This window comes from Haliotis rufescens, unplaced genomic scaffold, assembly GCF_023055435.1.
Source record: "Haliotis rufescens isolate VD_foot unplaced genomic scaffold, xgHalRufe1.0.p SCAF_13, whole genome shotgun sequence".
NCBI lineage: Eukaryota > Metazoa > Mollusca > Gastropoda > Lepetellida > Haliotidae > Haliotis > Haliotis rufescens.
In genome coordinates, this window is record NW_025963813.1 from 1,862,390 (window position 1) to 1,889,941 (window position 27,552).

The following is a 27,552-nucleotide window of genomic DNA, read 5'->3' on the forward strand; positions in this document are numbered from 1 at the left end:
TTTTAGACACAGAATAATTAAAGGCTATCGTGGGTTCCCAGCCTGGTCTACCAAATACGCGTTGGAAACAATGAACACAAACACATCTCAACATTTGGTTCTGACGTGTTGAATTTGTATGGACGTTAGTTCAAATGTACTGACAATAAAAGCTTTTTCCCCAATATTTTTCATTGCAGGTCTTGAGGTATTCCGAGTATAGTTTTGTATGAACTAATTACCAAGGCCCTCTGGCACCTGCCCCGATTATGTTTCAAGGTTTGTCAGCACCATACCCGTGCTCTGGGGTCTCACCGAAGTGGTAAACGTCTGAGACCTGCATCACTTCGGGCTTTCCTCCCACATTAAGCTGACACGCCGTGATATAACTGGAATACTGTTAAAAGCGGCGTTAAACCCAACCCACTCACTCTGGCACCTTATTAATGATCTGTCGGTAGTTTGATCATACAAATGTAGCAATTATAGCCAACAGAGTTTATGTGTTTGTTATGTTTGAATGACCGATATGGTTTTGTTTACTGTTTTAGCTCGATGCATTCTCATAATAATCAGGCCTTAGTGTTCGCTACTGCTACACAAACATCTTGGTGTAGCGGTAACGTTCACTATAACATCAGAGTTTAATAAGGGGACTCAGGTTATAAACCGTTATGATGACGTCAATTTAAGGTATTGATGTTTCAGTAAAAGTGACGTAACTAGAGGCCATTATGCAAAATTATGGAGAAATTATATATACCATATATAACACGATCGGAGATATCACTCGAATCGGTTGATTCTGGAATTAGGATCAACATGCCTTCACTGGTGACGTCATTATATGTGACGTCATGAAACATTGCGTCAAAGTAATGATGTCAATAATGGCAAATATATTTTAATATAAGTCGCTTTCCTTGCACAAGGTGGATAATCAGTGCATTTAATACATCCAGGCTTCAAAATGAATAAACAATAATAATGATTTATTGCACCGTACGGCACTGCTGTAATGCAGATACCACTGTTGACGTTTCGATGCAGAGTTGCGTCCCTTGGACACCCCAGAAACCTATGATTGTGGTTCGAATCCCGGTTTGCCCTGATTATGTTTCTAGGTTTGTCAGCATCATACCCGTGCTCGTGGGTTCACAAAAGTGGTGACCCGGGAAGATCCGGGGTAGACTAGGTCTTCAGCAACAAACAAACTAAACAAACACGAAAGTGGCAAACGACTGAGACCTGCATCAATTCGGGCTTTCCTGACACATTAAGCTGACACGCTGTGATATAACTGCAATATTGTCAGCAAAGTTATACCCAACTCACTCACTCATTCAGACCCAGCTCCGATCCCCCCCCCCCCCCCCCCCCCCCATACACACACACACAAGTAATAGAAAATACTGTCTCGGTCCTCCTTCATCTTAAGACTAAAACCAAATACATCACAATGATAACAAACAGTATACCCTTTGTAATAAGGCAACAGTTATGTATGAGGAAGAGCATGTATGTGTAGTCATGTAACAGCGAAACATGTACGCAATCCAGTGTATCTAATAATAGTTGCCACATCCACTCAAGGCTCAACTACGACAAACCGCTGTCTCGTGTACCAACATCCCTGGTCGAGTTGCCGTTACTGATGGACACCTGTTTGTATGTGTTCTTCAAGGAAAACAATATGTTCAGAAAATATAAACACTTGAAGATAATTTTTGGAAGGCTATTTTGTACTCAAAGTTTTGTTTTCTGTTTTTGTATTATTAATTGTGAATCATAGCCAGCATCAAGTGCGCATGTCCGAAAGTGGTTTGTTGTGTGCACTGGCTAGACTAAGGAAGCATAGCGAATGTGTATAGAAGATAAATGCTCCTCGATACTCAGGTCACGTGACGTGACGCATGCATGGAATATACGTGTGGCATGGTGTTGACAGGAAGGGACGTGGGATATATAAATAACAACATTGTGTTGTGTGTCTATTGTTTAACGGCGCTCTCGGTAATATTCCAGTTTTTTGACTGTATATAATCGAGTCGGGACCAACGTCGCACGCCGTCGGGGTAAACAATAAGACACGCAATCAACAAAGTCTGACAGTGTCCAACCGATCCACCAAGTCGTCTCGTATGTCAAGCAAAGGCTGGTTGCGACCAATGCTAACCCGGAATCTTCACGTACGGTGTCTGTTGTGTTATAAGTGCCATGTGTGAAAATGTTTCTAGAGCTGTGTATAATTAGGTGATCATTAAATCATAGACTGAAAAATAGTGTATGAACTTTGAGGTGACAGATGTACATTTGTATTTTATGGCTTGAATCAAACCTAGGTCGTTTCTGTTATCATTGATCAAACCTATGTTTGCCAAGATCACAATGTGTATGTGTGTGAACACAAATCAAACTAGCATATGATATCTGAGTGGGCTAGCACTATAAAAATCGGCATCAGTCCGGAGTAGTACAAGCAGCCACACACACGTGCATGCACGTCACTATATATGTGCAATAATCTTGGACGCAACGTTAAACCCCATTTCACCTCACCTTATATATATTAGCGTCACTCGCACTCCTCAACGTATTTTTTAAATATGAAGTATTCATGTTTTTTGTTTTTAAAGCAATATTTATTCATTCATTACGTATTCTGGATAATTACAACATAATTATAGCCGACAAAACATTATGATTCGTTGCCACACAGTCATCATGTTCAATACACTCAGATTCATAAACAAAGCTTCCCAAATTAACAGTGTCAATATGTACCTAACAGTTGTGAAACCGTTATTTCATACATGAACACAGTGTCAAATCACTCAAAGTTCTTTTAACCTAAACAAAAATAGTTTTAAAATGCGACGAATAAACTATATATTCATAGAAGACGTAATATTACTCACATGACGGTTTAAAGACCGTATTGTATTTAGTTTGGGCACATTGCCACTTGAGAATTTCCATCAAAACCACTCAGTTGCAGGGAAAATCACTGGAATGTTTGTTGATAAAGAAATTATTTGTGAGGAAAATAGTATGTCTCGATAATATAACTTTTGCGCATGCGCGTTGGGCATTGTGTGTTCCAAGCAGGTGCGAGGGGGACGAAGTTGTTAGCCCACAATTTGGCCGACAGGACTGCATAATCGGCGTTATTTGGTGTTAAAGGACATTTGGTTTGCTGCGTCGCTGCGTCCCTTTCCGCACGTAGTTGTATTATTACTTTTTAAGAAATATTATTTATTTACGTTTGTGCGATGTCGACACGCACAACGTCCGCAAGGGGGCGCTAGGCGTGTATCGTCATTGCGTCGTCTGTTAAAAACAGCTGAGAGATCTCTAACATATGTCATAAGCAGTATTTCTATACTGCGGGGATGTGACAGTTTGATAGCTGCACACAGGAGGGAAGAAGAATATTCAAAATGAGCGTGGAAGTCAAAACCCCGACGAAATCACAGTTTAAAATCGAAGGATTCCCTTGTGGAGAACGATTAAAACCAGGGGATGGCGGCGATGAAAAGTTACAAAAGGAATCGAAGAATAAAGTTGGCAAAGATGTGTCTTTTCAGGATAAAAATGGAGATAAACAGCATAGGAATTCGTTTTCGAAGGCTGACAAACCCAAGGAAATTCAATACAGAAAAAGACGTTATTCAATGCCACAGAAACTCGGTGAATCAGCACAAGGATCTCACATTTCATTTATGAAGAAAAGAAAATTTCTCATGGATGCAAAGGTTATGGGGAAAAAGATCACTTTACCAACAAAATTTCTTTTGGGGGGGAATATTAATGACCCCCTCAATCTGAACAGTTTATATCATGATGAAGAAGGAAAAGTTTTGAATGAATCAACACCAGTTTCCTCGCCCATGCCCACACCATCACATCGTCAGAAAGTTGAAGTTGTCATTCCACCAAACATCACAGACCCATTGAATTTAAATGCTGATGATGATTCATTTATGAGTAGAATATGCAAGAAGAGGAAAAGAAGTTACAGACATAAGCGTAAAGAAAGTACATCTCATTCAACATCCACACCACTGTTGAAAGAGGGGCCTGGGGAGAAGAAGAGAGAACTTTTGGAAGCGTTGAAAATAGACATTGACACCAGCCATGATGTGTGTGAGGAACTGTCCAGTGGTGAACTGACTCTTGACATTCAAAGTGCTAATACCAACAAATGCAGCAATAAGATAGTATCCCCAGTCATCCCCCAGGCGTCACCAAAAATCAGGAGGAGGAGGAAGACAATAAGTGAATCCTGTAATATTACTGAGACAACATTTGATGCATCTAGAGCATTATTCTGTACAAGTAGCCCTGAACCAAAAATAACACCGCCGAAGAAAACCAAAAGACAGTTCAGCAACCCAAAGAGTTCTAGTTTTTCTAAAACAAAAAGCCCTGTGAAGTTTGCAAAAAATCCCAAATTCATCTATGGCAATTACAATAGGTACTATGGCTACAGGAATCCAAGTGCTGAACAAGATCATAGGATGATCAATTTTGAATCGGAGTGGTTTGAGACAAAGGATGTTTTGGACATTGGATGCAATGTGGGACATTTGACTTTAGCCATAGCCAGAGATTATCATCCAAGGAAGATTATTGGTATGGACATTGACGCTAATCTGATCAAAATCGCAAGGAAGAACATTCGCTACTATATGGCTTCCTGTTCTACAGACACAACAAAGTTTGCAACATCCAGCACAGTGAACTACGGCCCAATGGCAGCTCCTCCACTGGGGAATGAACAGGAACTTCCACAATTTCCTCATAACTTGATGTTTATGCAGGTATGTTGCAAAGTTCTTCTTTTGATAAAAGAAATATAAGTTTGTTTGCTTGTGAATTTCTTTGGTCAGTCTTTCTCTGCTTCAGATGGCATTGAGGATCCCAATTGCGTGAATCGATGCTCATGATATTAATCACTGTATTGTCTGGTCCAGACTCGATTATTTACAGTCCACCGTCATAGTGCTGGAATATTGCTGAGTGCGGGGTTAAACAACAAACAAACCAACCAACATGTCATTGATTCCCTCAAATATTCAAATGAAATAGCCCTGAATATCTGGGAAATATTTGTGCCGTGAGCTCTATGTCCATTTGCGGATCCCTTGACACTCTTTTTCCAATCAATTGGAAGCTCATGTCTTTGTTTTAAGATGATTAACATGATTAAGTGACTGTTTTCCTCTGTTCGTACTTTTATAGGTCAGTAGTCATGGTAGACTAGGCTATTTTGACTACTTAAGTAGAAATATGTCACCTTCATAAAAAATGTAGATACTAACAATTTTGTAAAATTTCGACTGAGCAAGCTGAAAAATTGTTTCATTTTGTTTTCAGGGAAACATAGTGCTTGAGAGTGATGAGATGCTGGAGTTTCAGGAAGAAGAATATGATCTGGTCCTTGCTCTCAGCATCACAAAATGGATTCACCTCAACTGGGGCGATGATGGATTGAAGCGTGCATTCAAGAGAATATTCAAGCTACTCCGACCTGGAGGCAAACTCATACTGGAACCACAGGCTTGGGCTTCCTACAAAAAGAGGAAGAAGCTGAACGTAATGCTTTTTAACCTGTTAATATTTATATATATATGTCATCATCATCATCGGGTGGTCAGGCTTAGTGTAGGATGTTGCTCTGGGACCTGGTCATGGGGTTTGGACCCATTATAAAGGTCACCTTGACGTATGCATTTGTCCAAGTAAGCACTAGACCCGTGAAGGTCTGGGTAAGAATAGGTCTTCAGCAACCAATGCTTGCTGTAAAAGGCGACTATGCTTGTCGTAAAAGGCGACTAACGAGATCGGGTGGTCAGGCTCGCTGACTTGGTTGATGCATGTCATCGATCTCAATTACGTGGATCGATGGTCATGATGTCAATCACTGGATTATCTGGTCCAGACTTGAATATTTACAAACCGCTGTCATATAGCATGTATATTGCTGCGTGCGGCGTTAAACAACAAGTAACAAAAACTAAACTCAAAAGATCTTGCGAGCACAGGTAAAGATGAAATGTCCTTGTGATGTAATAACCATAAGGAAATTGGTGCTGTTGGCTGGTTGATGACATTGTTTACAATATCAATCACTGGTTTGCCTGGACTAGATTCAACTTGTTCAATTTATTTTTAGGCCACCATCATATTGTTGGAATATATCCATGTTAAAATCTAAAGAGCTTAACTTTGAAATCAGCTTCATAATGAATGCTGATGTAATGAAACAAAGGGTAATTTCTGAAGCATTAGGACCACAGAGATGTCTCTCGGTTTCATCAACTTCAACTGCAGAATAAGGTTGAATGTTAGGAGTGAAGCAAATGTGAAAAAGATGGCTCTGAACATGGTAAACATGGTGAAAATGAAACTATTTGTGCCAAAGACTGTGCCACAGCCTGAATTTGTTTTGTGTTGGCGAGAGGGGAAGTCATCATTTTCAATGGATAGTAAAGCTAAAATATGGGCTATTGGCTGAACTGACGAATAAAGCTGTAATATTACTTCAGTAGATTTGGGCTTCAGACAAGTGACTCAATTTGGACAGAGGTTCAGGCTTATTGTTGAAATTGTAGAATGTGGTGAAAATGTAACTCTTCTCATTGATAGCGGAACTTCTCATGGATGTTTGTTTCGCTGAAATGTTGATTTATGTTATTGCAGGAAACGATCTTCAAGAACTATCAGGACATTAAGCTGAGACCAGAGAACTTTCCAAACTATCTCCTTAAAGAGGTTGGATTTTCCAAGTGTGAAGTCATTGGAGTGCCTTTCAACAAGTCAAAAGGTAAATCCTTCCACAATACCAGGAATTGATGATCATGGGTTTACGTCCTACATTCATTCTTGCTGGGTTTCTGGGTTAGAATAGGTCTTCAGCAACCCATGCTGGCCATAAATGGCAACTATGCTTGTCGTAAAAGGCAACTAACGGGATCGGGTGGTCAGACTCGCTGACTTGGTTGATGCATGTCATCAATCCCAATTGCGTGGATCGATGCTCATGATATCAATCACTGGATTGTCTGGTCCAGACTCGATTATTTACAGACCATCGTCATATAGCTGAAATATTGCTGAGTGCGGCAATAAACAAACATTTATGCGTTAGAATTGGTCTCTAGCGACCTTTTCAGTAAAGAGAGGTGTCGTGTCAGGTAATGAAAATTGCAGTGGTCAAGGTCACAAGGCAAGAGGTGATCACGTTTCTTGAGTGCAATTTAATTTCACAAAATGTTTTTATCATGTAGTAGACTCCTAAGGTTGAGCACTGTTTATGAAAAGGTGAAGTTGAGTAACTGATCTCAGAAGGTATTGATATCATGTACATTATACAACAATAGGGTCAGGACTAAATGTTGTGCAGAGTTGCGTCCCTTGGACTTGTCAGAAACCTTGGTTTGTGTTCGAATCCAGTTTGTCAGCACCATACCTGTTCTCGTGGGTTTCACATGGTTAAATGTCTAAGACGTACATCAATTCTGGCTTCCTCCAACATTAAGCTGTCATGCCATGATTTAACTGGAATACCTGTGTACTCACACAGGATTAAAACTTTGTGAAAGGAAATATTAATGATGTGTAGAACAATAATTTTATGCAATATTGCACATTCTCTTAATTATTTTAGATTATTAGATGTTGAAATTTGGTGGTTTCCATTTGTCAATTCGTCCGTATTTCTTCAGGTTTCCGTCGCCCTCTCCAGCTATACACCAAAGCTGACACATCGGGAAATACTCCTTACACAGACATTGATGAAAACAGCCAGAGCAGCAGAAGCCATGTGTTAGCCCCAACGCTGCAGTCCGTCGCGTCCCCACAGCTAGCCGACAGCCAGGACACAGCAAGCGAGAAGGGCAAGACAGCTGGTCCAGTTCAACAGGTGTCGGGGCAGAGCTGTGGACAGTCGGACGCTTCCAGTGGTCAGCAGATGAAGGGTCCTGGCCTGTCGACGCCCCCTTGTGGTGAACAGATGGATGTGGCAACTTGTGAAGACAGTACACAGGAAGACACTGCCTCATAGATCACAAGATAGGACAGCAGAAGAATTCTGTGACATGAAGCTGATAAATACTCAAGCAATTAAGGCATTCTTTTTATTGACTGCATGTTATGTTGCTTGGTATATTTCTTATCAACCTATAGGCCGAAAGACGTTGGAACAATGATTGTTTTGTACATATCCTTGACTAAAATATGTCACCAAAACCAGTGCAAGTCAACTCTTGGTGTTTATCCTTCATTCTCTCCTGACATCGTAAACTTAGACAAGGCTATGTCAAGACCCCAATTAACTCTCATCCTCTCATTTGTTTTTACCAGTTCCATTTACTTGTTCGGGATAATGAGGTATTTGGATGTTTTTTTCATAGTCCTTGGACAAAAGCTATTTGAGAGTTGGTATGCACCTGCATAAAATATTAATTGTTATACATGAACAGTTCTTTGTTTATGATCTGTTCATTAATGCCATGAGCAAGTCCTCTTAGAAGCAACAATATATGACGTGGTTCCACCTTGAAATACATTATTTTTGAGCTCACCCGTTTAAGATTAATATAATTTTGCAACAATTGTTAAGTGGCTGATATCCAAACTTGATCATGTCCAGTTTGTGATTTGTTCCCATCAGTGCTTGTCATGCCCCCGATTAATATCCTTATTCATGCTGTTTTATTACATTAATGAAATAGGTTTTGAACCCAAAATCATGAGATTTGGTTCAGTATTCAACTTCTGGGACTCTGCAGAGAAATAAGAATTGGCCAGTTTGACTATTAATGATACTAATGGTTGGATATATTCTGTTGACTGTACATAATGAGAAAATACACAAATCTTTTCCTAACATGATCATTTTGTCAGCCTTGTGTTTGCACACTATCCGGTATGATTTGGTTTGGTTGGTTTGTTGTTTTACGCCGCACTCAGCAATATTCCAGCTTTATGACAGCCGTCTGTAAATAATCGAATCTGGACCAGACAATGTAGTGATTAATATCATGAGCATCGATCCACGCAATTGGGATCGATGACATGCATCAACCAAGTCAGCGAGTCTGATGCTCGATCCCGTTAGTCGCCTTTTACCACAAGCATAGTCGCCTTTTACGGCAAGCATGGGTTGCTGAAGACCTATTCTACCCCGGATCTTCACGGGTCCTATCCGGTGTGAAACTGTGAAACTGTTTAGAATCAGTGGTAATCGTTCAAACATCAGTTCTGGGCATGCAAGGCCCAGGGAGGCGTTCCACGAAGTGATCTTAGCACTACACCTATCATAAACCTATGATGCAGTATAGGGGTTAAAACCATCTTAGCATTAAGAATGATTTGTGGAACGGGGTCCTGTCCTCTTAGGTGCTGCTATTCGCTGTGCAAAGTTGTCCTTTGGGCATGCCTGAAATTTATGATGGTCTGTTCAAATCCAGGTCTTGGTTTTTCAGCACCGTTCCCATGGTTTAGGGTTTCACCAAAGTGGTAAACGTCCGAGACCTGCATCACTTCAGGCTTTCGACCCGTGAATTGTCGTAAGAGGCGACCAACGGGATTGGGTGGTCAGACTTACTGACTTGGTTGATGCATGTCATCGTATACCAATTGCGTGGATCGATGCTCACGATGTCAATCACTGGATTGTCTGGTCCAGACTCGATTATTTACAGACGACCATCATATAGCTGGAATATTGCTGAATGCAGCATTAAACAACAAACAAACAAACAAAACTTCAGGCTTGCCTCCAACATTAAGCTGACACATGCCGTAACATCAGCTATGGGTATTATTCAGGGAAGAGATACTAGTAGATGAAGTATCGGAAAGTCCATATCGACTTCAAAATTATTTGGAAATCCGACCTGCGGTCACACTGTGGGAGACCGCCTCCGTTGTCTAGCGTCCGCCTGGAGAGCGGAAGGTAGGGGTTTCGATCCCTGGCCGCGTCATACCAAAAGACGTTAAAAGATGGTACTTGTTGTTACCCTGTCTGGAGCTCGGCATTATTGGGCTAAAACAAGGACTGGTCGGCTCGGAGTCAGTATACTGTGTCTGAGTGGGGTATTCATGTTAAACTGCAGCATGGTATCTCAGTGTGCAAGCACTATAAATCGGCATCAGTCCGGACTAGTACAAGCAGCCACACAAACAAACACACGTACATGCACGTCGCTATATAAGTGCAATAATCTTGGACGCGACGTTAGACCCCATTTCACCTCACCTCACACTGTGGGTGTCTTGAGGATTTTATGAGCGCTTTCACTAATATTTTTTTACCTGGGTGAAGCGGGGGCAGTCGGTACCCAGCAAACAATTCTACGTTGTGACAACATCCCAGATTGGTTGCTACAACGTTGTGCCAAAACCAAAATACAACCAAATCAAGGAGTTGTCACAACGTCCATGTTTATCCCCCCGGCATATAATGCGGGGGAATATAGCGATCAGCCAGTCTGTCTGTCCGTCCGTCCGTAATCATTTCCTTTTCCGGGGCAGAACTCGAAAATAATTCAGTGTATTTGATCGAAACTTGGCATATCTATCAGTCACATACTGAAGTTGTGCCTTTTGCTATTTAGGAATTTTATAAATTTTTATTTTTTACGTTTCCAGTTGGACTTAGGTTCTATAAGGGTGGTGTTCGTTTCCGGAGCGTAACTCAAAAACCGTTAAATACTTTCTTACAAAACTTTGCATGTCTACCAGGCACATACTGAACTGGTGCCTTTTGCTATTTAGGAATATTATAAATCTTTATTTTTTGTTTCCATGGTAACAAGTTGGACTTAGGGTTCTATAAGGGTGGTGTTTGTTTCCGGGGCGTAACTCAAAAACCGTTAAATGCTTTCTTACAAAACTTTGCATGTCTACCAGGCACATACTGAACTGGTGCCTTTTGCTAATTAGGAATTTTAATTTTTTAATTTTTTACGTTTCCATGGCAACAAGTTGGATTTAAGTTTTCATATAGGGTGGGTTCACTTATGGAGTATAACAAATAACCTGTTAAATATTTCCTTGCCAAACATTGCATGTCCTTATATAAAGTACATACTGAACAGGTGCCATTTGATATTAAGGAGTTTTAGAAATGTTTATTTTAGAATTTCCATTGCAGCTATTTTGACATGGGCTAAGAGAAATGTTGGGTCAGTTACCTGGTTTTGGACCATAACGTGTTAAAATGGGTGGGGGAAATAGATGACTTCGTTGACTATAGGCTTGTTTCTTGTAATTTGTCATTTGTTTGCATAAAAAAACCCCACAGAAACACACGTTTTTCTTTCCATTTCATATGGATGCGACCATGGTGGATCTTTTGTTGGTAAACAATGTATGCTTCTTTAGGAACTTTCAACTCTTGACCTATTACATACAGAATTGCACATTTACTTGTGGTTACTTAACAGACAGCTGCCGGGGGGATATGTCATCTTTCTGATGACTCTTGTTTACGTTGCTGCAACGTCTAACCAAAACGTCGCGACAACGTAGGTATTGCATACATATGGCGACACTACAGCCATTGCACAACGTTGTTGCAATTTCCATGTAGATTAACGCCTGTTTTATTCTCCAATACCTCCCAGGTAGCCTGAAACGTTTGTACCAATCTAGTGAAGACATCAGGTACCAAGCAATACATTCTGCAAATTGAATTCACTTTAACCCTATCCATGAAACAGCAAGTCAATGAAATGCACTCTCTTTTGGCAGAGTTTGAAATACGGCCAAGATAAAAATCTAAATGTTTTAAATTACATGTACAATTGGTTATATAATATTTATTTTCCCAAACAATTTTCAAAGCTATGTGCAAATTGTTCACAAATGTTTCAACACAATTAAAAGATATTTGATTTTCCCACAATTTTGCAAATTAAAAACCATCAAACAATAAGCCCTGCACAAATTGAAACATATAAATTTTCTTGGCCTTACCCCATACATTCAGCATTGAGAGCAACACTTCGACAAACAGAATATGCATCTGATGTCCCAAGATTCATTTCCCAGCAACGACAAATGACAGTAGAATTCTTTAGGTGACCTTTATTTATTTGTTAAATGACAAGTCAGAACTTGTGCTGAGTGGCTGAGGAGCCTTTTCAGTCACAGGGATGATCTTCAACTGTATCCATAGTCTCTCCTTATGCCTTGGTAACTGAATAAAAAATGACACAACTGTTATAAAATGGCAAGGCAAGGGACATATTTCTGACATAACAAAATAATAGTTGCATTCCCCAAAATAATATTTTGATGTCTGATGTCAGTCTTTAAACTGTTAAAAACTGCTGAAAGTGCGAAGAAGGCGCTGACAGTAATACCATGATGCTCATGGATCATACATGGGCAGAAAAGCTTTTTAGCACTGAATTGAACAAGGCAAAAGGTGAACACAGCTCATTAATACCCCAACCTCGACTCCATCATATTTCTAAGTTCAAAACATAAAAAGGCAATATTTTCTCAGAAAATACACTAATCGAAATCAAACTTTGCACTGCCCCTCTCCAATGGGTATCGAAACTGTATCCCCAATTGGAAAAGAATCTATGAAATACTGTTCAAGGTAAAGGTCGCACACATGTTGAGATAAAAAACAACATTTGAAGTTAAAAACGTAAATAATCATATTTTTTTCAGAAAATACACATATGAAAATCAAAATTGTGTAAAAAATGTGATGGATACAAAATCACATACTGGTTTGGGTACATAGATCACAAGAAATATTGTGGGTACAAAATTACTACATCCCATCTGTGGAAGACAACTTCAGTAATTAGACACGAGAGGCACACAAGTTATCTTATAACATTTAGAAAAACAATCTGTATCAGATCAAATTAACGTATATATACAACGAAAACATTCAAGAAGTAATGTTTTACTCAAAGATTTTATCATCGTGCTCATGTTTACAACGATATATTTAACAATATTTAACATCTCAATTTGATAACATAAGTAACTTCCTATGAACAACTTAAGTTTGCTTCACACATTTATGCTTAAAATAAGACAACAGAAGCGACAACTACATATTTCAACGAAGACATACCTTGCTACAAGATCATCATGGTTGCCCTCAACCGACTTTTTCCGCAACGAAAGGAATGCTTTCAACGATGTGACAGTCCACAAACGAAATTTCTCCAGACTCATATCGCTCAAATCTGCCATGGTGTACAAATACGTAGTCGGTAAAGCTCGTAAATACGTCCAGTAGCGGAGAAGATTATGATGCTGAATGACGCAGGGACAACATTGACATCTACATCATGAACATCATGGCGGTTGATGCCATTAGCAACACTCAACGCCCTGGCGTGTGAAAGATAATCAGTCCGCCTAACATTGTTCACGCACCGTCCTTATTTTGGTGGACCAGCTTATGGTTGATATTTAGCTGAGAATCCCGGCTTTGAAGCAGTAAAAAAACACAACTCTGCATTAATGGTGTGGGCTCTCTTCCACAGCATATTAGCCAGGCCCGAGTCCACATGCACGTTTACATGACACATATCAGAGGTGTAGACAAAGAACACTTGTACGTGATCTGAACTTCCATTTCGTGGAAGCCTCGATGGCTGGGTGGGTAAGGTAACTGACTTGAGGCGCTGAACTTCAGGTGCGAATCTCCGATGGGACTCCACCTAAAAGGTACTCGAAGTGGTACTTTTCTTAGATTGTGTAATCCCAAACGTTACTTATGTTACACACATTTATATGTTGTTTGTTTCGTTTGACAGTTGTTGGACAGGCTGAGAACTCCCGGAATACCGATCTGGTGGAGACAAGAAGGTCGGGGCAATGCATTTCTATACCAAATTGCAAACGGTCAGCTCTTTCAAGCACAAGCCCGTCCAACGGTAATCAAGCAGTTTGAATAATTTTAAATCAGGACAAGATAATCTGAATAAAGGTTTTCCAGGATTTAATAAGGGTTTTAACACGCAACGTTCTGATAGCCAGTATACCATTGTCTTAGTTGATTTGGACAAGCAAACTATTATCTTTTGTTGTATATGTTTGTTCAAATAAAACAAAACACAGCCATTTTAACGAGCGCCGGAATTTGCAGTTTGGGGCTCCGTATGAACGTCAACGCGTAAGTGTTTTGTTTTATTTCATGGGCTCGATCGAGTTCATGAAAATAAATTAGATACTTTCAAACGAAAGTACTCATATTGAAGACATGATTCTCATTCTACGGAAGTTGTTACTATGTTTAAACCTTTTAAGAATATGAAGTACAAACATATAGAACCTGTATTTACTGGTTCCCTGTAGTTGAAATTCTTGTCGATTATAAACTGATCACTCGTGAAATTAAACCGTCAACAGTCGCATACCTGAATAACTTGGTCACATTCCCATCACCCCGACCCCGTGGTCAAGCCAACCATGACCACCCTTATACCAATACGCTGGGGAGGTCCTTGTCCTTGTCCTTGCTGGTAGAACATTGGGTTGATATCAGATCTACCAAGAGCACGAAACATGGAAGTTCGGGAAATCATTCGCGATAAAATGAAAGGGTAAATGTGAGCATTAATTTTGAAAGGATATTGCTGTGGATGCCATTGCACTCCGGATTTGGGGCCACGCTCAGACATAGGTACAATGTGTGAAGTCCATTTCTGGTGTCCCCCGCCGTGATATTGCTGGAATATTACTAAAAGCGGCGTAAAACCATACTCACTCACACACTGTGTCTGTTTCACTTAAGTGGTACACGTCAAAAACCTGAGTCACTTCGTGGTCTACAGGAAATACTGTTAATAGCGGCGTTAAACCCCACTCACTCATTCCGTGTTATAGAAATAGGTTCCCACAACCCATGACGGTGAGGGGCGAGTCATGGACTGGGGGGGGGGGGGGGTCAGGTTCGGTGACTTCTGTCTCGACGGCGTGGATCGTTGTTCATAATATCAATCACTGGATCCAGACGCGTGTATTTACTTACAGTTGGAATATTGCTGAGTTCGGCGTTAAACGACAAATACTGCTGTTAACGTAAGGTATTACGATCTCCTGTGTAAATGGTTCGTAATATCTGACTTTCGCTTTTCAAATGAGAAATCACGTTTCTGAATACATACCGTCTTCGCCGTGCAGAGCGAGGATTCGAATCTCGTATCGCTCTGATTCTATGTTTCACCACAGTGGTAAACATCTAAAACCGCATCAAAGTTTATTCACACTTTTATGTTTTATTCTTTTAACACCGACGTTGACAAACCAAGTGTAATAAACATCTTGGATTCGCATTCATGGTCATCGGATCCTGGAGCGACAAGAGGCAACTCTGCAGAGCGCCTTAGACGATTTGGGCAATCATTCCCTTTGGTCCTTAGGAATAAAAACCAAAATATACACAACTCTCTTCCACCATGGACTTATTGTATCGAACAACATCGTGATTCTCCTTGAGGAGATTTAACGCACATGAACATTGCTAACTTTCTGTTATATTACACAAGGGCGGTCCTCATAATAACTTTTGAAATATATACTATTTCAAGTGAACAGTAACTCAATTATATTACAAATATCGAGGATTAAAAAAACTAAAGACTTAAAACATATATATTGTAGATGACACCTTTAATAGATTATATAATTATTTCCACGTCCAAGTGAGAAGCGGTCGTAAAATCGCGTAAAAGCAGTTGCCCCCATGCCAGTTATTTGAACCTTCAACAATACAGGAGCATAAACAGCCCAACCTCCAAGTTTCTTTTACTATATTTTTATCTATCTGTTGTCTAACGCCGCAGTCAGAAATATTCCAGCTATATGACGGCGGTCTGTTAATACTCGAGTATGGACCAGACGATCCAGTGATTGACATCATGAGCATCGCACTACGAAATTGGGATATGATGACATTCATCAACCAAGTCAGCGAGCCTGACCACCCGATCCCGTTAGTCGCCTCTTACGACAAGCATAGTCGCCTTTTTCGGCAAGCATGGGTTGCTTAAGACCTATTCTACCCCGGATCTTCACGGGTCAATTTTCTTTTACAAGATATTTGAAGGGAGCCTACATTTGCCAGGGTTATGTTCTATTTTTCTTTGGGACTGGTAATCTATTAAAGGGTTATAGTAAGGATACATGTTGGCGAACACCTCCAAGTTCACCGCCCCCCTCTCCCCCAGAAATAAATTACCAGGCCCTTTCATGTAGTTTATTTAACATGCCTTTGTCGTTTGGAATTGAAACAAAAAAGAGTGATTTCATTGTACGCACGAAGGAATGAGACATCTTATGTCTCGAAAATAGAAAATATCACCAGATATCTCAGATGCCCTACACATTCGTGAATAATGGTCGTTCAATCTTGCAAGCCCATCATTCAAATGATTGAGCTGCATGACAATATGCCCTTACTTCCCCCATCCCATTTTCGCTTCCGCATTTCAGTGGGATGCAGAATGCTGTATGGATATTGTAAAACAGATGCGACAAGATGTTTAGGCCATCCATATTTTTTAATATGCGTTTCTCATCTCCAACCTCAACCAACAAGAGAGCAGGCGGACAAAATAAAATTAAAACTAAAATTATTTAAAAAAAAAACATTTTAAAAATTTATTGTGTAACTTATTTTATGACATTTAAAGTTAAAAATAGTTTGTCTTTAAACTTTTAGTCTTTAAAATATATTTATTAAGTAAATCGAATCGCTTTGCTTCGGAAACGAATCTATAATAAACATTGCTGATGAAAGACCACTAGCTGACCTGTTTTTTGTTTTTTTAAATGTGCAATGGTAGCAGTATTTGTATCACATCGGGGCATAATTTTCCACAGCGGTGGTGAAAATTGAGATTCGAAAACTTTTTATTTCGCGTTGGAATGAAACTTCAGGGTGGTCGGGAGATGGGAACAACGGGAAAAATACGGACAGCCTTAGGGACCGATCATGTTGGCAGTAGGGGGTGAAGAAACTGGCAGTAGGGTTTGCTGGTATGCTGACATTAGCAGAACCGCCAACACTCAAGCACACGAATTGGGCCTCAAGACATTCAATCTGATACGCTCTCGAGTCAAGTTTAATTAATGTCAAGCCAAGCTAAATTTTAACGCTGAAACAAATGTGTAGGAAAAAAGTATTTAGCAGATGCATAAGGGACTCTATGAACCATTGTTCTAGGAGTTAAATATTACAGTTTAATGAGGTACATGTTATATTTTATTTTCTTCACATCTAGAAATAGCACTTTTGTGGAAAACTATAAGCTTCACTGGCTCCTGAGGGGTTAGCTTCCATGAACCTTCCACTGTGTTCCACCCTCAACCTACGGCCCCCCGGGTCCGTTCCACAAAGCCCTCGTAGCGCTTAAGTATCGTGATACCCACATAGTCTTAATAACGACTGTCGTTGCGCTTCGATCGCCTTGTCGAACGGGTCTTTGCTCCCTGGCTCTCAGGCCCAGAACATCAATACATATGTGAGGTGAGGTGAGGTGAGGTGAGGTGAGGTCAGGTCAGGTCAGGTCAGGTCAGGTCAGGTGAGGTGAAATGGGGGTTAACGTCGCGTCCAAGATTATTGCACTTATATAGCGACGTGCATGTACGTGTGTGTGTTTGTGTGGCTGCTTGTACTAGTCTGGACTGATGCCGATTTATAGTGCTAGCTAGGTCACTGAGATACCATGCCGCAGTTTAACATGAATACCCCACTCAGACACAGTATACTGACTCCGAGCCGACCAGTCCTTGTTTTAGCCCCTTAATGCCGAGCGCCAGACAGGGTAACAACAAGTACCATCTTTTAACGTCTTTTGGTATGACGCGGCCGGGGATCGAACCCCGGACCTTCCGCTCTCTGGGCGGACGCTCTACCACAAGACAACGGAGGCGGTCCGATACATATATGTACCTAAATGGGATTGGAAGCTCTGTACGTCAAGCTCATCCAGTTACGTGAATTAAAACTCAGCGTGTACGTTTCAATATTCTTTCTCCTTTATTCGATTCGTTTTCTTTAAAAAATGGATTTTGTGCAGAAAGAAAACATCAAAAAGAACCACGTGATATTCAGGTGTTGTTTGTCAAGCTCCTCACACTGATGTCCCGTTCGCGGAGCACTCGTGAAACGAAGGGGTCACGCGCTGGGAAGGAGCGTGGTTGTTTGTGGTCAAAGGGAAGTAATCGTGTTTGTATTGTTAACTCCATTGCCTGAACTCCGCACACATTCGTGACCAACTCGTGTTATTCCGGGACAAGCCGAATAGCGAATACAGGTTGCGGAAAGGGGCGATTGGTCACGAATGCTCGACACAGTGTCTAACTTTAAACTTCACACATGGCATGTACCCTCATCCAAAGGGAGCTAATCGCGTACAGCAAATCACGAGTTATGCCCCTTGTTCCGTAGGGAGGTAAGTCGGTTCAGTAAATGTTACATTCGTGACCAACTCGTGTTATTCCGGGACAAGCCGAATAGCGACTCTCTTCTTGCAGGCTACGGAAAGGGGCGAGTGGTGACGAATGTAAATGTAAAACAGGATGCATAGTTACTTCCCTTTGACCATCAACGGCACGGCTGCTCAATCCAGTGAGTCCTATCGATGTAATATGTAGGTAACGCAACAGGCCGGGTGAAGCTGAATGAACTGAAATTTCAGTGCGCGGCCCATGAAACCACAACGGTGTCCACAAAGCAATATTCCGTAAATTACAATACACCGAGATGCGGGCAATGAAAACGTTGATTGAGTTGTCTCCCTTTGATCTAAACGAACCAGCGCGTTCCCAGCTACTCCTCCGATATCATCACAGCCACAAGGGTCGAATGGGCCTTTGTCGTATAAGACATAAATCTGATCCCCGACCGCGTCAAACTAAAAGACGTTAAAAGATGGTACTTGTTGTTACCCTGTCTGGCGCTTGGCTGGGGCTAAAACAAGGACTGGTCGGCTCGGAGTCAGTATACTGTCTCAGTGGGGTATTCATGTTAAACTGCAGCATGGTATCTCAGTGAGCTAGCACTATAAATCGGCATCAGTCCAGACTAGTACAAGCAGCCACACAAACACACACACGTACATGCACGTCGCTATATAAGTGCAATAATCTTGGACGCGACGTTAAACCCCATTTCACCTCACCTCACCATAAATCTGAGTAGCCGTCCTAAGCGGCTGGGCTACTGATGAAGCCAGTACACAAACGTTATGAAGAGATTCGGTGCTGCAAGGTGTTAGGGGGGCGTTCATGCTGGCTGTAGGTTTGACCAGTGATGCAAGAAGTAGGGCTTGAACCGTTGATGATGCTGGTAGTTGAGTTTAGACCGGTGTGCTAGCAGTAGGGTTTGAATCATCTCGTCGGGCATGAGCAATTTGGCACAACTGAAAAAGAAAAGTCATTCTCTCTACCATCATCTAGACTATATCAGGAGATACATACATGTAATAGCATAGAGACTGAAACTTATAGACGATCGTTTGGTTTAAGGCCGCTTTGAACAGTAGGCGATTTAAGCTTTTATCACGTGGTGTCAACATAATTTTAGAGGAAAACCGAAGTGACGCAGGTCTTAGATGCTTACCGCCCATGAGCGCTGATACGATGCTGCCAAACTAAGAATAATTATTGCCAAGCCGACTTTGTTGGGTGTGTGAGTTAAAATATCAATATGTCAGCCACATTGTAACTGGAACATGTCATACAATAGCATTATTGAAAACTTGTCATCAACAGACAATAACTAGCAATATATCACAAAGCTACTTTTAAAACCAAATTTACCTGCAAAAGAAAGAAAACACTTGAAAATAAGATTTGACCATAAAATGACAAACTTTATTGAAACGTTACTTGACTGAAAACGGTCGCCGAAACACTATATACTATTGGTCCAAAACACAACTATGATGTATGTATATGTATATATATATATATATATATATATATGTGTGTGTGTGTGTGTGTGTGTGTGTGTGTGTGTGTGTGTGTGTGTGTGTGTGGATAGAAATGAAACAAACAAGAAATGCTAAACTGTATGATATCATTATTTGAGTTAACAAATGAATAAATGGTGTATTGATTTAAACATATTTTATTGTGGAAAATCAAATGGATTAGGCACAAGTGACACACTTACGAGGCCTTCTCCTATATACATTTTATTATATTGAGATATTTGAATATTAATAATAGTGCAGAATAAATGTAAAAATATAATAACAAACACACACACAGAGTGCATAACCGAGTTCATAAAAGCAGGACGGCGTTGTTGACGTCATTCAATTTTTTTGCGACGTAAGATCGAATAACGTCACACTAGAAACAACGTCATAGCTGAAGATTGTTGACGTCATTCGACAGTTTAATCGGCCATCGAAGGCAGCGCGTTTTTTAGGGGAGCTGAAAGGGATTAAGAAATAATCGGTAACAAAGAAATTATTACCTTCGTATGTGTGTCATACTGGTTTTTCGAAATTCGTGTAAGATCTCATGTATTACCCTCTCTCTCGCTAGGGAAAATATAATAATTCTGACACTCTTTTGTATAACCAGTATGACAAACATGCTGGTATAATAATCTCTGTATCCTTATCTATATATTACCCATAGTATTATTTGTAAGAAAAATGTGAAGGTGTGGGAGACAACAGGACAGCAGTCCTTTGTTTGAACGACATAAGTCATGAAGAGTGGGGGACGTCATCTTCAATTACTCCCGACAATGTGTGTACACATGACGTCATGTTGCTGTGGGACTCTACGTAAAAAAATAAATTGTTAATTATAACGAACAAGCCAGTTAAGTTACTTTTCATGTTCCAGCCGCGTGAGTGTGTTTGTCCTATAATGTATTATGTTTTTTTGTGCCAAAATGGTGAGTTTGCCAAGTAGATGTGTCTGAGTAAAATTGTATCGATATGATTGCCCCCTCAGTGTGAATGTCGGTGGGGCTGTTTCTATATATGCTGTGTCTAGCAAACTTTTATATGGTTGAAAACACATGTCTGTGTATGTCTGCGTGAGCGTGTTGGTGTTCATGTGTTGTTACGTGTGCATGTGTATGCGTGTGCACATATATTAATGAATGAATGAATAATCTGTATTTCCTCCATTGGTATCGGAGAGTACAAATATGGAAATTAATTAAACAGTATGTACATGCATGATAACAGATATGTATATAGTCAGCCTTCAGATAGAGAATAGACGTCAGCTGCCATGAGCTTATTTCTTTGCTGACTATGCTTATGAATTGAGCCCATGTATCGAGTGTCATCTCCTCTACAAGATGCGTAATGCCACCAAGTAGTGTCACAACTCTCACTTCGTTGTCTGTACAATCTTCTATCTTAAGATATTGGTTAAGGCCGAGTAAATCAAACAGTTTCTCATAAAGGTTATTTCTTTCTTGCACCAGACTGTCACAGTTTATTAACTGGTGCAGTACAACATCGTTACATTCTTCTCCGCACATCATGCATACATACACCAGTTGTTATAGGTAAAATACCTAGTTTAACTAGGGCATATATTGGCCTGCTACACACATCATACATACACCAGTTGTTATGGGTAAAATACCTAGTTTAACTAGGGCATATATTGGCCTGCTATTCATGTTGTAAAGGTCACACATAGTCCACAATCTGTGTGGAGCTAGTCTTTCATGTATCATATGAAAACGTTTCAGGTCTTGGCGAGTAGACACCTTTTCTATCCATTTTTGTCTTTCGAATCGAGCTACGGTGTTATTAACGATTCCTTTCCATGTTGTCTTTGGAGGGAAATGCCCTTCAGTGAGATACGTTTCTATGAAATGGAAGAGCTTCTACTTCTTTGTAATGCCTAGCAGATCATGGACAACAGATGTATCTGAGACAAAGTTGTTTAGGTACTGTCCTTGTCCCTAATGTAAAATAGGGTTTTAACAAAATAATCTGCTTTACATTTACAGAGTCTACCGCGATAGGCGAGTTTAGTCTTGTCAATCACTGGTTCAATTCTCCAGAGACCAATAGTTTTGGTAGTCACATCAGTTGGGGATCGATTGTGAAAGTTCTGTATTGATCTGGCAAAGTAGCGTTGCAGCAGTTCTAATTCATGGAGTTCATTTGATGATATGTTTGACCATAGTTCACAGGCATAGAGGGCGCTTGGGAAAAAAACACGCCGCCATATTTGAACACTGGTCAGTGGATTTAGACCCCCAGCTCTTAACCCAATATCTCTGAGAGAAGCAATGGTACGTCTTGCCTTAGCGCATGCTCTTGTCGTCCTATCACTCTCTTTCTGTGAGGTCATTAGAGAGTCGGCGTATATAATAATCTCTTTTTCTGGCAGTTCAGTTCTGTGAAGTTTCAATTTAAAGTCTTTATCAACTTTGTGACCGCTTGTATATATGAGAACACAGCTTTTTCGTGCATTGTATGATAAACGTCATTGACAGGCGTATTGATGAATTACGTCAAGTAACAACTGAAGTCCTGTTTGTGTACAACCTAATAATGTTGTATCATCTGCCAGTAATACTGTAGGTACATGTCCACTTCCAATGATAAGATCTTTTTGTTGTTTTCTAGGTTAGTTATCAAGCCACCAATATAGATGAGAAACATCCATGCTGATAAAACTCGGCCTTGGCCAACACCTTGTTGGACTTGGAAGAAGTAACTGGAATAGCCAGCATATCTCACACAGGCGAGTGATGTGTCAGATGCCACGCACGACCATGTATTCCGTATTCGAAGAGTTTTAGTAGAAGTCCATCGTGCCAGATGCGGTCAAACGCTTTTTCATTGTCTAGGGATACGACATACACTCTCGTTTCTCTCTCTACATAGTATGAGACCACTTCCTTCAGTATGTGGATAGCAGTTGTAGCTCCATGTTCTTTTCTAAATCCACATTGAAGTCTGTTTGGAAATGTTGGATTTTTCATAGTTATGAATACTTCTAGTCTGTTTAACAGAATCCGTTCAAAGATCTTCCCGATAGATGAAGTGAGCGTTATACCTCTATAGTTTGTTGGATCGGATCTGTCTTTGTTGTTCCCTTTGTATAGGGGTATAATCATTCCTTTTCGCATACCTTCAGGCAGATAGCATTCACATATAATCAAGTTGAACATATGTGCGAGGTGTTTATGCAATAGAGAACTAGCGTACTTAATATGCTCATTGGTGACCAGATCAGGGCCTGGCGCTTTCTTGATCTTTGCGTCTTTTACTACTTTTATTACTTCTGACACAGAGACTGAATCCGCCAATATTGGGTCTGTATGTGGAAGAGGAACGTTGCATATCTTCATCAGGCGTTCAGTCGTTTGTTTTGAAAAGGACCTGTCAAAGTCAGGTGTATCAAACGGATTAAATAGATCACGATAATATTCTGCCCAAATATTACATACATCAGGAGATGAAGATGCTGTTATTTTCTTAAAGGCAATGTTAGAGTTCACGGCGGAGTTTTTTCTCCGTTTTGCTAACAGTTTTATAGAATTCACTAATGTCAACTTCACATGCTTCTTTTATCTCAAAGTATTTTTCTCTTTTCCACTACCTCTCTGCCTTGCGTTTATGGCGTCTGAATTCCCATTTTGCCTGTTTGTAAGCTCTGTATGTGTTATCATTGCTTGTTCTCGGTTTACCTTTTGTTTTCCATTATCTCTTTGCTTCTCTCATCTGGAAATGGTAAAAATCCAGATTTGAACCTTTCCAGTATGGCTTCAAATAATGTCTAAATTGTCCTGATGGGATATGTAAGGAAGCCGCGGAATGTAGAGCAATCCATGTAGGATTCTATAGTGTCTTTTATTTCACACCTAGGGTTAGGCAAAGATTAGCCCAGTAACAAGTCTATTTCTGTTTCATACAGTTTGAGTTGGACTGCATCTGCTTTCGACCACTTGAGCAATTGTAGAAGCCACTGTTTATCTCCAGTAAGGAAAATGTCAGCAAGAAATGTTAGTATCATAGGATAGTGGTCAGAAATATCAAAAGGGACTGTAAAATTCATATTGGTTTTCAGAACTGATCCTTGTAGACTGCTGAGTATGAAGAGATAGTCTTGTGTTTGGTTTCTGTATGGATTCTCCACTTGATGAGTTGTCCTTTGGTAGTACCACACGAGTAAGAAGCAAGCATACTTCTCTCCGAAAGAAGTTTGATCAGTAGTTGCGATCTGCGTGAAAGTTTATTGTGATAGATGTCAGTATTAAAATCACCACAAAGGATAGTAACACTGTTGCTACTTAGTTCGTCTACAGTTTCGAATACGCTGTTCAAGCATTCTGCATATTCGCTGTCATTGTGATTTGTTGACGGGAGTAAAGCACAAACTATAGAGAGGTCTACACATTGTTCTCGAGATATAGTCACAGCCATCACGTCATCACATGTAGTGTCATGTACGTGTACATAGCTACTCAGAGAATGTTTCACAAGAATAGCTACTCCTACTTCACCTCTACATCCGTGCTGTCCAGATCGTAATCCAACAGCCCAGTCAAACTTGTCTCTCATTTTGTCTAGGTAGGTTGCAGTGTTCTCTGTAAGCCAGTGTTCTGTTAGAGTCAGCACATCACACTGGTCAGCGACCTTATTCAGATACTCACAGCTGTATAAGGCTCCATGAATATTCCATGTTCCAACGCTTAGCATGGTAATACGTATGAGGCAAGTATTCAATCATGTTAGATGAATTAGCGTGCGCCATTGCTGTTTCTGTGTGACTGTGGTATCCATTCCCGACATCTTACATTTGGCGGCCAGAAATTTTCATTCTCAGTAACTTCTTCTGCTGTCCTCCTGTCAATGTTTACTCTCAGTGTGTAGGTGGGATTGTAGCCTTCCCAGTGCCTCAACAAACGAACGTAACTCACATTGAGGCCATGTTGTTTAGCATATTCACACATGTCATCTTGTACTGTTTTTGGTGGTTTATCCGCCCTAACATACGCTAGCACAAACCGTTTTGTTTTAGATTTTGGTGAAACACATCTAAAAGCTCTAGACCATTCACTGTCGAATTTCACAGATCTCTGAGCATGGTCTTCGTGTTGTTTATGGCTGACGTCATCACATCCAACTTCCCTGGTATGGTCATCACTGGCACTGTCAGGTTGAGCAGGAATTGTACACATAGTGTCACAGTCTCCATCCTCGTCGTTCTCAGTGTTGTCCCCAATAGTATTCCTCTCATGGTTAATAGTAACGTCCACAACACTTGGAGTTTTAGTTTTGTTGGTATCTGCTGTTCTGATCACCGACGTGATATTGCTGGAATATTGCTAAAAGCGGCGTAAAACCATACTCACTCACTGTTCTGATCAGTGGTACATCAGCTTGTTGTTAGTGTTTACTGTGTCTATTTTCCCGTCTACAGCGTTGGTTTTTCGTGTTAGCCTACTATTAATTGTCTTTCAGATGACTTTCAAGGTGGTGTATCCGTGAATCTTTCTCACGTAGTTGAGAGACTAGTATCCGTACGTCTCAACGTAGCTTGAGCTCCACGTTTTTAAACCTTTCTATCTCTCCTGACGCTGTTATCAGGTCGCTGTTCTTCTCTTCGATGGTACGCTTCATATTCCTGAGTTCAGTGTCAAATTGTTCATGCAATTTCTTCAATTTTTCTATCCATGCTGTCATAACGTTCGTTCGCAGAATCCCTCATTTCCATTATTTTGGCATAGATTAGGGTCAAAAGATCATTACCTCTTTGTGTATCCGGCGACCTGTCTCCGGGTACGTTGGTGGGACGTGCGTTGGAGTTACCTTTGCTGAGTACTTGTTTTTCCAGTATATTTGAGGGGATTGTCTGTGTAATAAAACCATATAGGCAATATACATCAGACGCATATTTCTCAATCCCAGACTTCCTGGAATGTTCTCTTTGTACACGTTTTGGTAGATAAACAATTGGAGTATCATGTCGACTATTCTTGGCTATGTCATAAAGTGAGTGAGTGAGTGAGTATTGTTTTACGCCGCTTTTAGCAATATTCCAGCAATATCACGGCGGGGGAAACCAGAAATGGGCTTCACACATTGTACCCATGTCGGGAATCGAACCCGGGTCTTCGGCGTGACGAGCTAACGCTTTAACCACTAGGCTATCCGACCGCCCCTACGTCATAAAGACTTTGTCACGCTTCGTTCAGTTTTTCTTCATCATCCTTGTATATGTCCAAAAGTTCAGTTTCAAAAGAAATTCGATCAAGTTGTCCAAGGCGTCTGTGTATTTCATTGAACATGTCATTGTCTATATCATCCACACTTTGTGTAGCGTATCGAAGGTCATGAAATGTATATGTATTTGGACATGTGCTGGTGCGTATGCTCCCAGGAAGGACGTGAACTGTCCGCAAACCTTTGAGCGTTTGAGGGGCACGGGTGGCCCAGACGTCTAAGGCGCCGCGATTCGCTGTGCAGACTTGCGTCCCTTGGGCACGCCAGAAACCGATGATCATGCGTTCGAATCCCGGTTCGCCCCGATTATGTTTCTAGGTTTGTCAGCACCATACCCGTGGTCGTGGGTTTCATCGAAGTGGAGGGGCGGTCGGGTAGCCTAGTGGTTAAAACGTTCGCTCGTCACGCCAAAGACCCGGGTTCGAGTCCCGACATGGGTTCAATGTGTGAAGCCCATTTCTGGTGTCCCCCGCCGTGATATTGCTGGAATATTGCTAAAAGCGGCGTAAAACCAAACTCACTCACTCTCTCACTCATCGAAATGGTAAACGTCTGAGACCTCTACCACTTCGGGCTTTCCTCCCACATTAAGGTGACACGCCGCGGAATACTATATATATATATATATATATATATATATATATATATATATATATATATATATATATGTGTGTGTGTGTGTGTGTGTGTGTGTGTGTGTGTGTGTGTGTGTGTGTGTGGCTGCTTGTACTAGTCCGGACTGATGCCGATTTATAGTGCTCGCCCACTGAGATACCATGCCGCAGTTTAACATGAATAGCCCACTCAGACACAGTATACTGGCTCCGAGCCGACTAGTCCTTATTTTATCCCCTTAATGCCGAGCGCCAGACAGGGTAACAACAAGTATCATCTTTTGACTCTTTTGGTATGTCACGGCCGGGGATCGAACCCAGGACCTTCCGCTCTCCGGATTACTATTGATCTAATTACCAGCCACTCAAATAGAGGTAAAGTCATTGTTTGGAAAAAGATGTAATGAAAGTTCTCACGATTATCGCTTCTTTTTCTCATTTGTAATTCACTTAAAGCTGTGAAACAATTCTACACAAATATTCTCTATAGACGTATGAGTCTCCTTATGGTGATTTGATTGAGTCTGGCCCTCTCCTCTTACAGCGCTGGGTCAAGTTCAGACAAAGTGGTCGGTGACCCACGCCTTTGACGCACACGGCTCTGTATCATATCCCAGACGTTTTCAATAGAGGAAAGGTCTATCAATGACGTGTTCTGAAAACCTCTACTCAACACTCACGCAAACATCAATCTAATTTACAATACATGCATTCAAACGTGGATCGGGAAGATA

The 27,552-nt window shown here is 40.8% G+C and overlaps 2 protein-coding genes across 2 annotated transcripts in view; one reads left to right on the forward strand and one right to left on the reverse strand.

Annotated features, from left to right (window-relative positions):
* Positions 1–2,985, reverse strand: part of LOC124148631 (PC4 and SFRS1-interacting protein-like) — a 27,941-nt gene extending 24,956 nt beyond the window's left edge. The window contains exon 1 of the mRNA XM_046519814.2: positions 2,898–2,985. The gene's annotated coding sequence lies outside the window, so the exon portion shown is untranslated. The remainder of the gene's footprint in view (positions 1–2,897) is intronic.
* LOC124148632 (7SK snRNA methylphosphate capping enzyme-like) lies at positions 1,889–8,877 on the forward strand. The gene is made up of 4 exons (XM_046519815.2): positions 1,889–4,802; positions 5,359–5,577; positions 6,685–6,808; positions 7,710–8,877. The coding sequence occupies exons 1-4, from the start codon at positions 3,420–3,422 to the stop codon at positions 8,045–8,047; spliced, it is 2,064 nt and encodes a 687-aa protein (XP_046375771.2). The 5' UTR covers positions 1,889–3,419; the 3' UTR covers positions 8,048–8,877.
* Positions 8,878–27,552: the final 18,675 nt, after the last annotated feature.

What these genes read in the sequence shown, in the direction of transcription:
- LOC124148632 (XM_046519815.2), top strand. Translation starts at nt 3,420, where the DNA reads ATGAGCGTGGAAGTCAAAACCCCGACGAAATCACAGTTTAAAATCGAA. An exon ending in ATAACTTGATGTTTATGCAG is followed by an intron (nt 4,803 to 5,358) that starts GTATGTTGCAAA and finishes TTTTGTTTTCAG; the next exon opens with GGAAACATAGTGCTTGAGAG. An exon ending in GCCTTTCAACAAGTCAAAAG is followed by an intron (nt 6,809 to 7,709) that starts GTAAATCCTTCC and finishes GTATTTCTTCAG; the next exon opens with GTTTCCGTCGCCCTCTCCAG.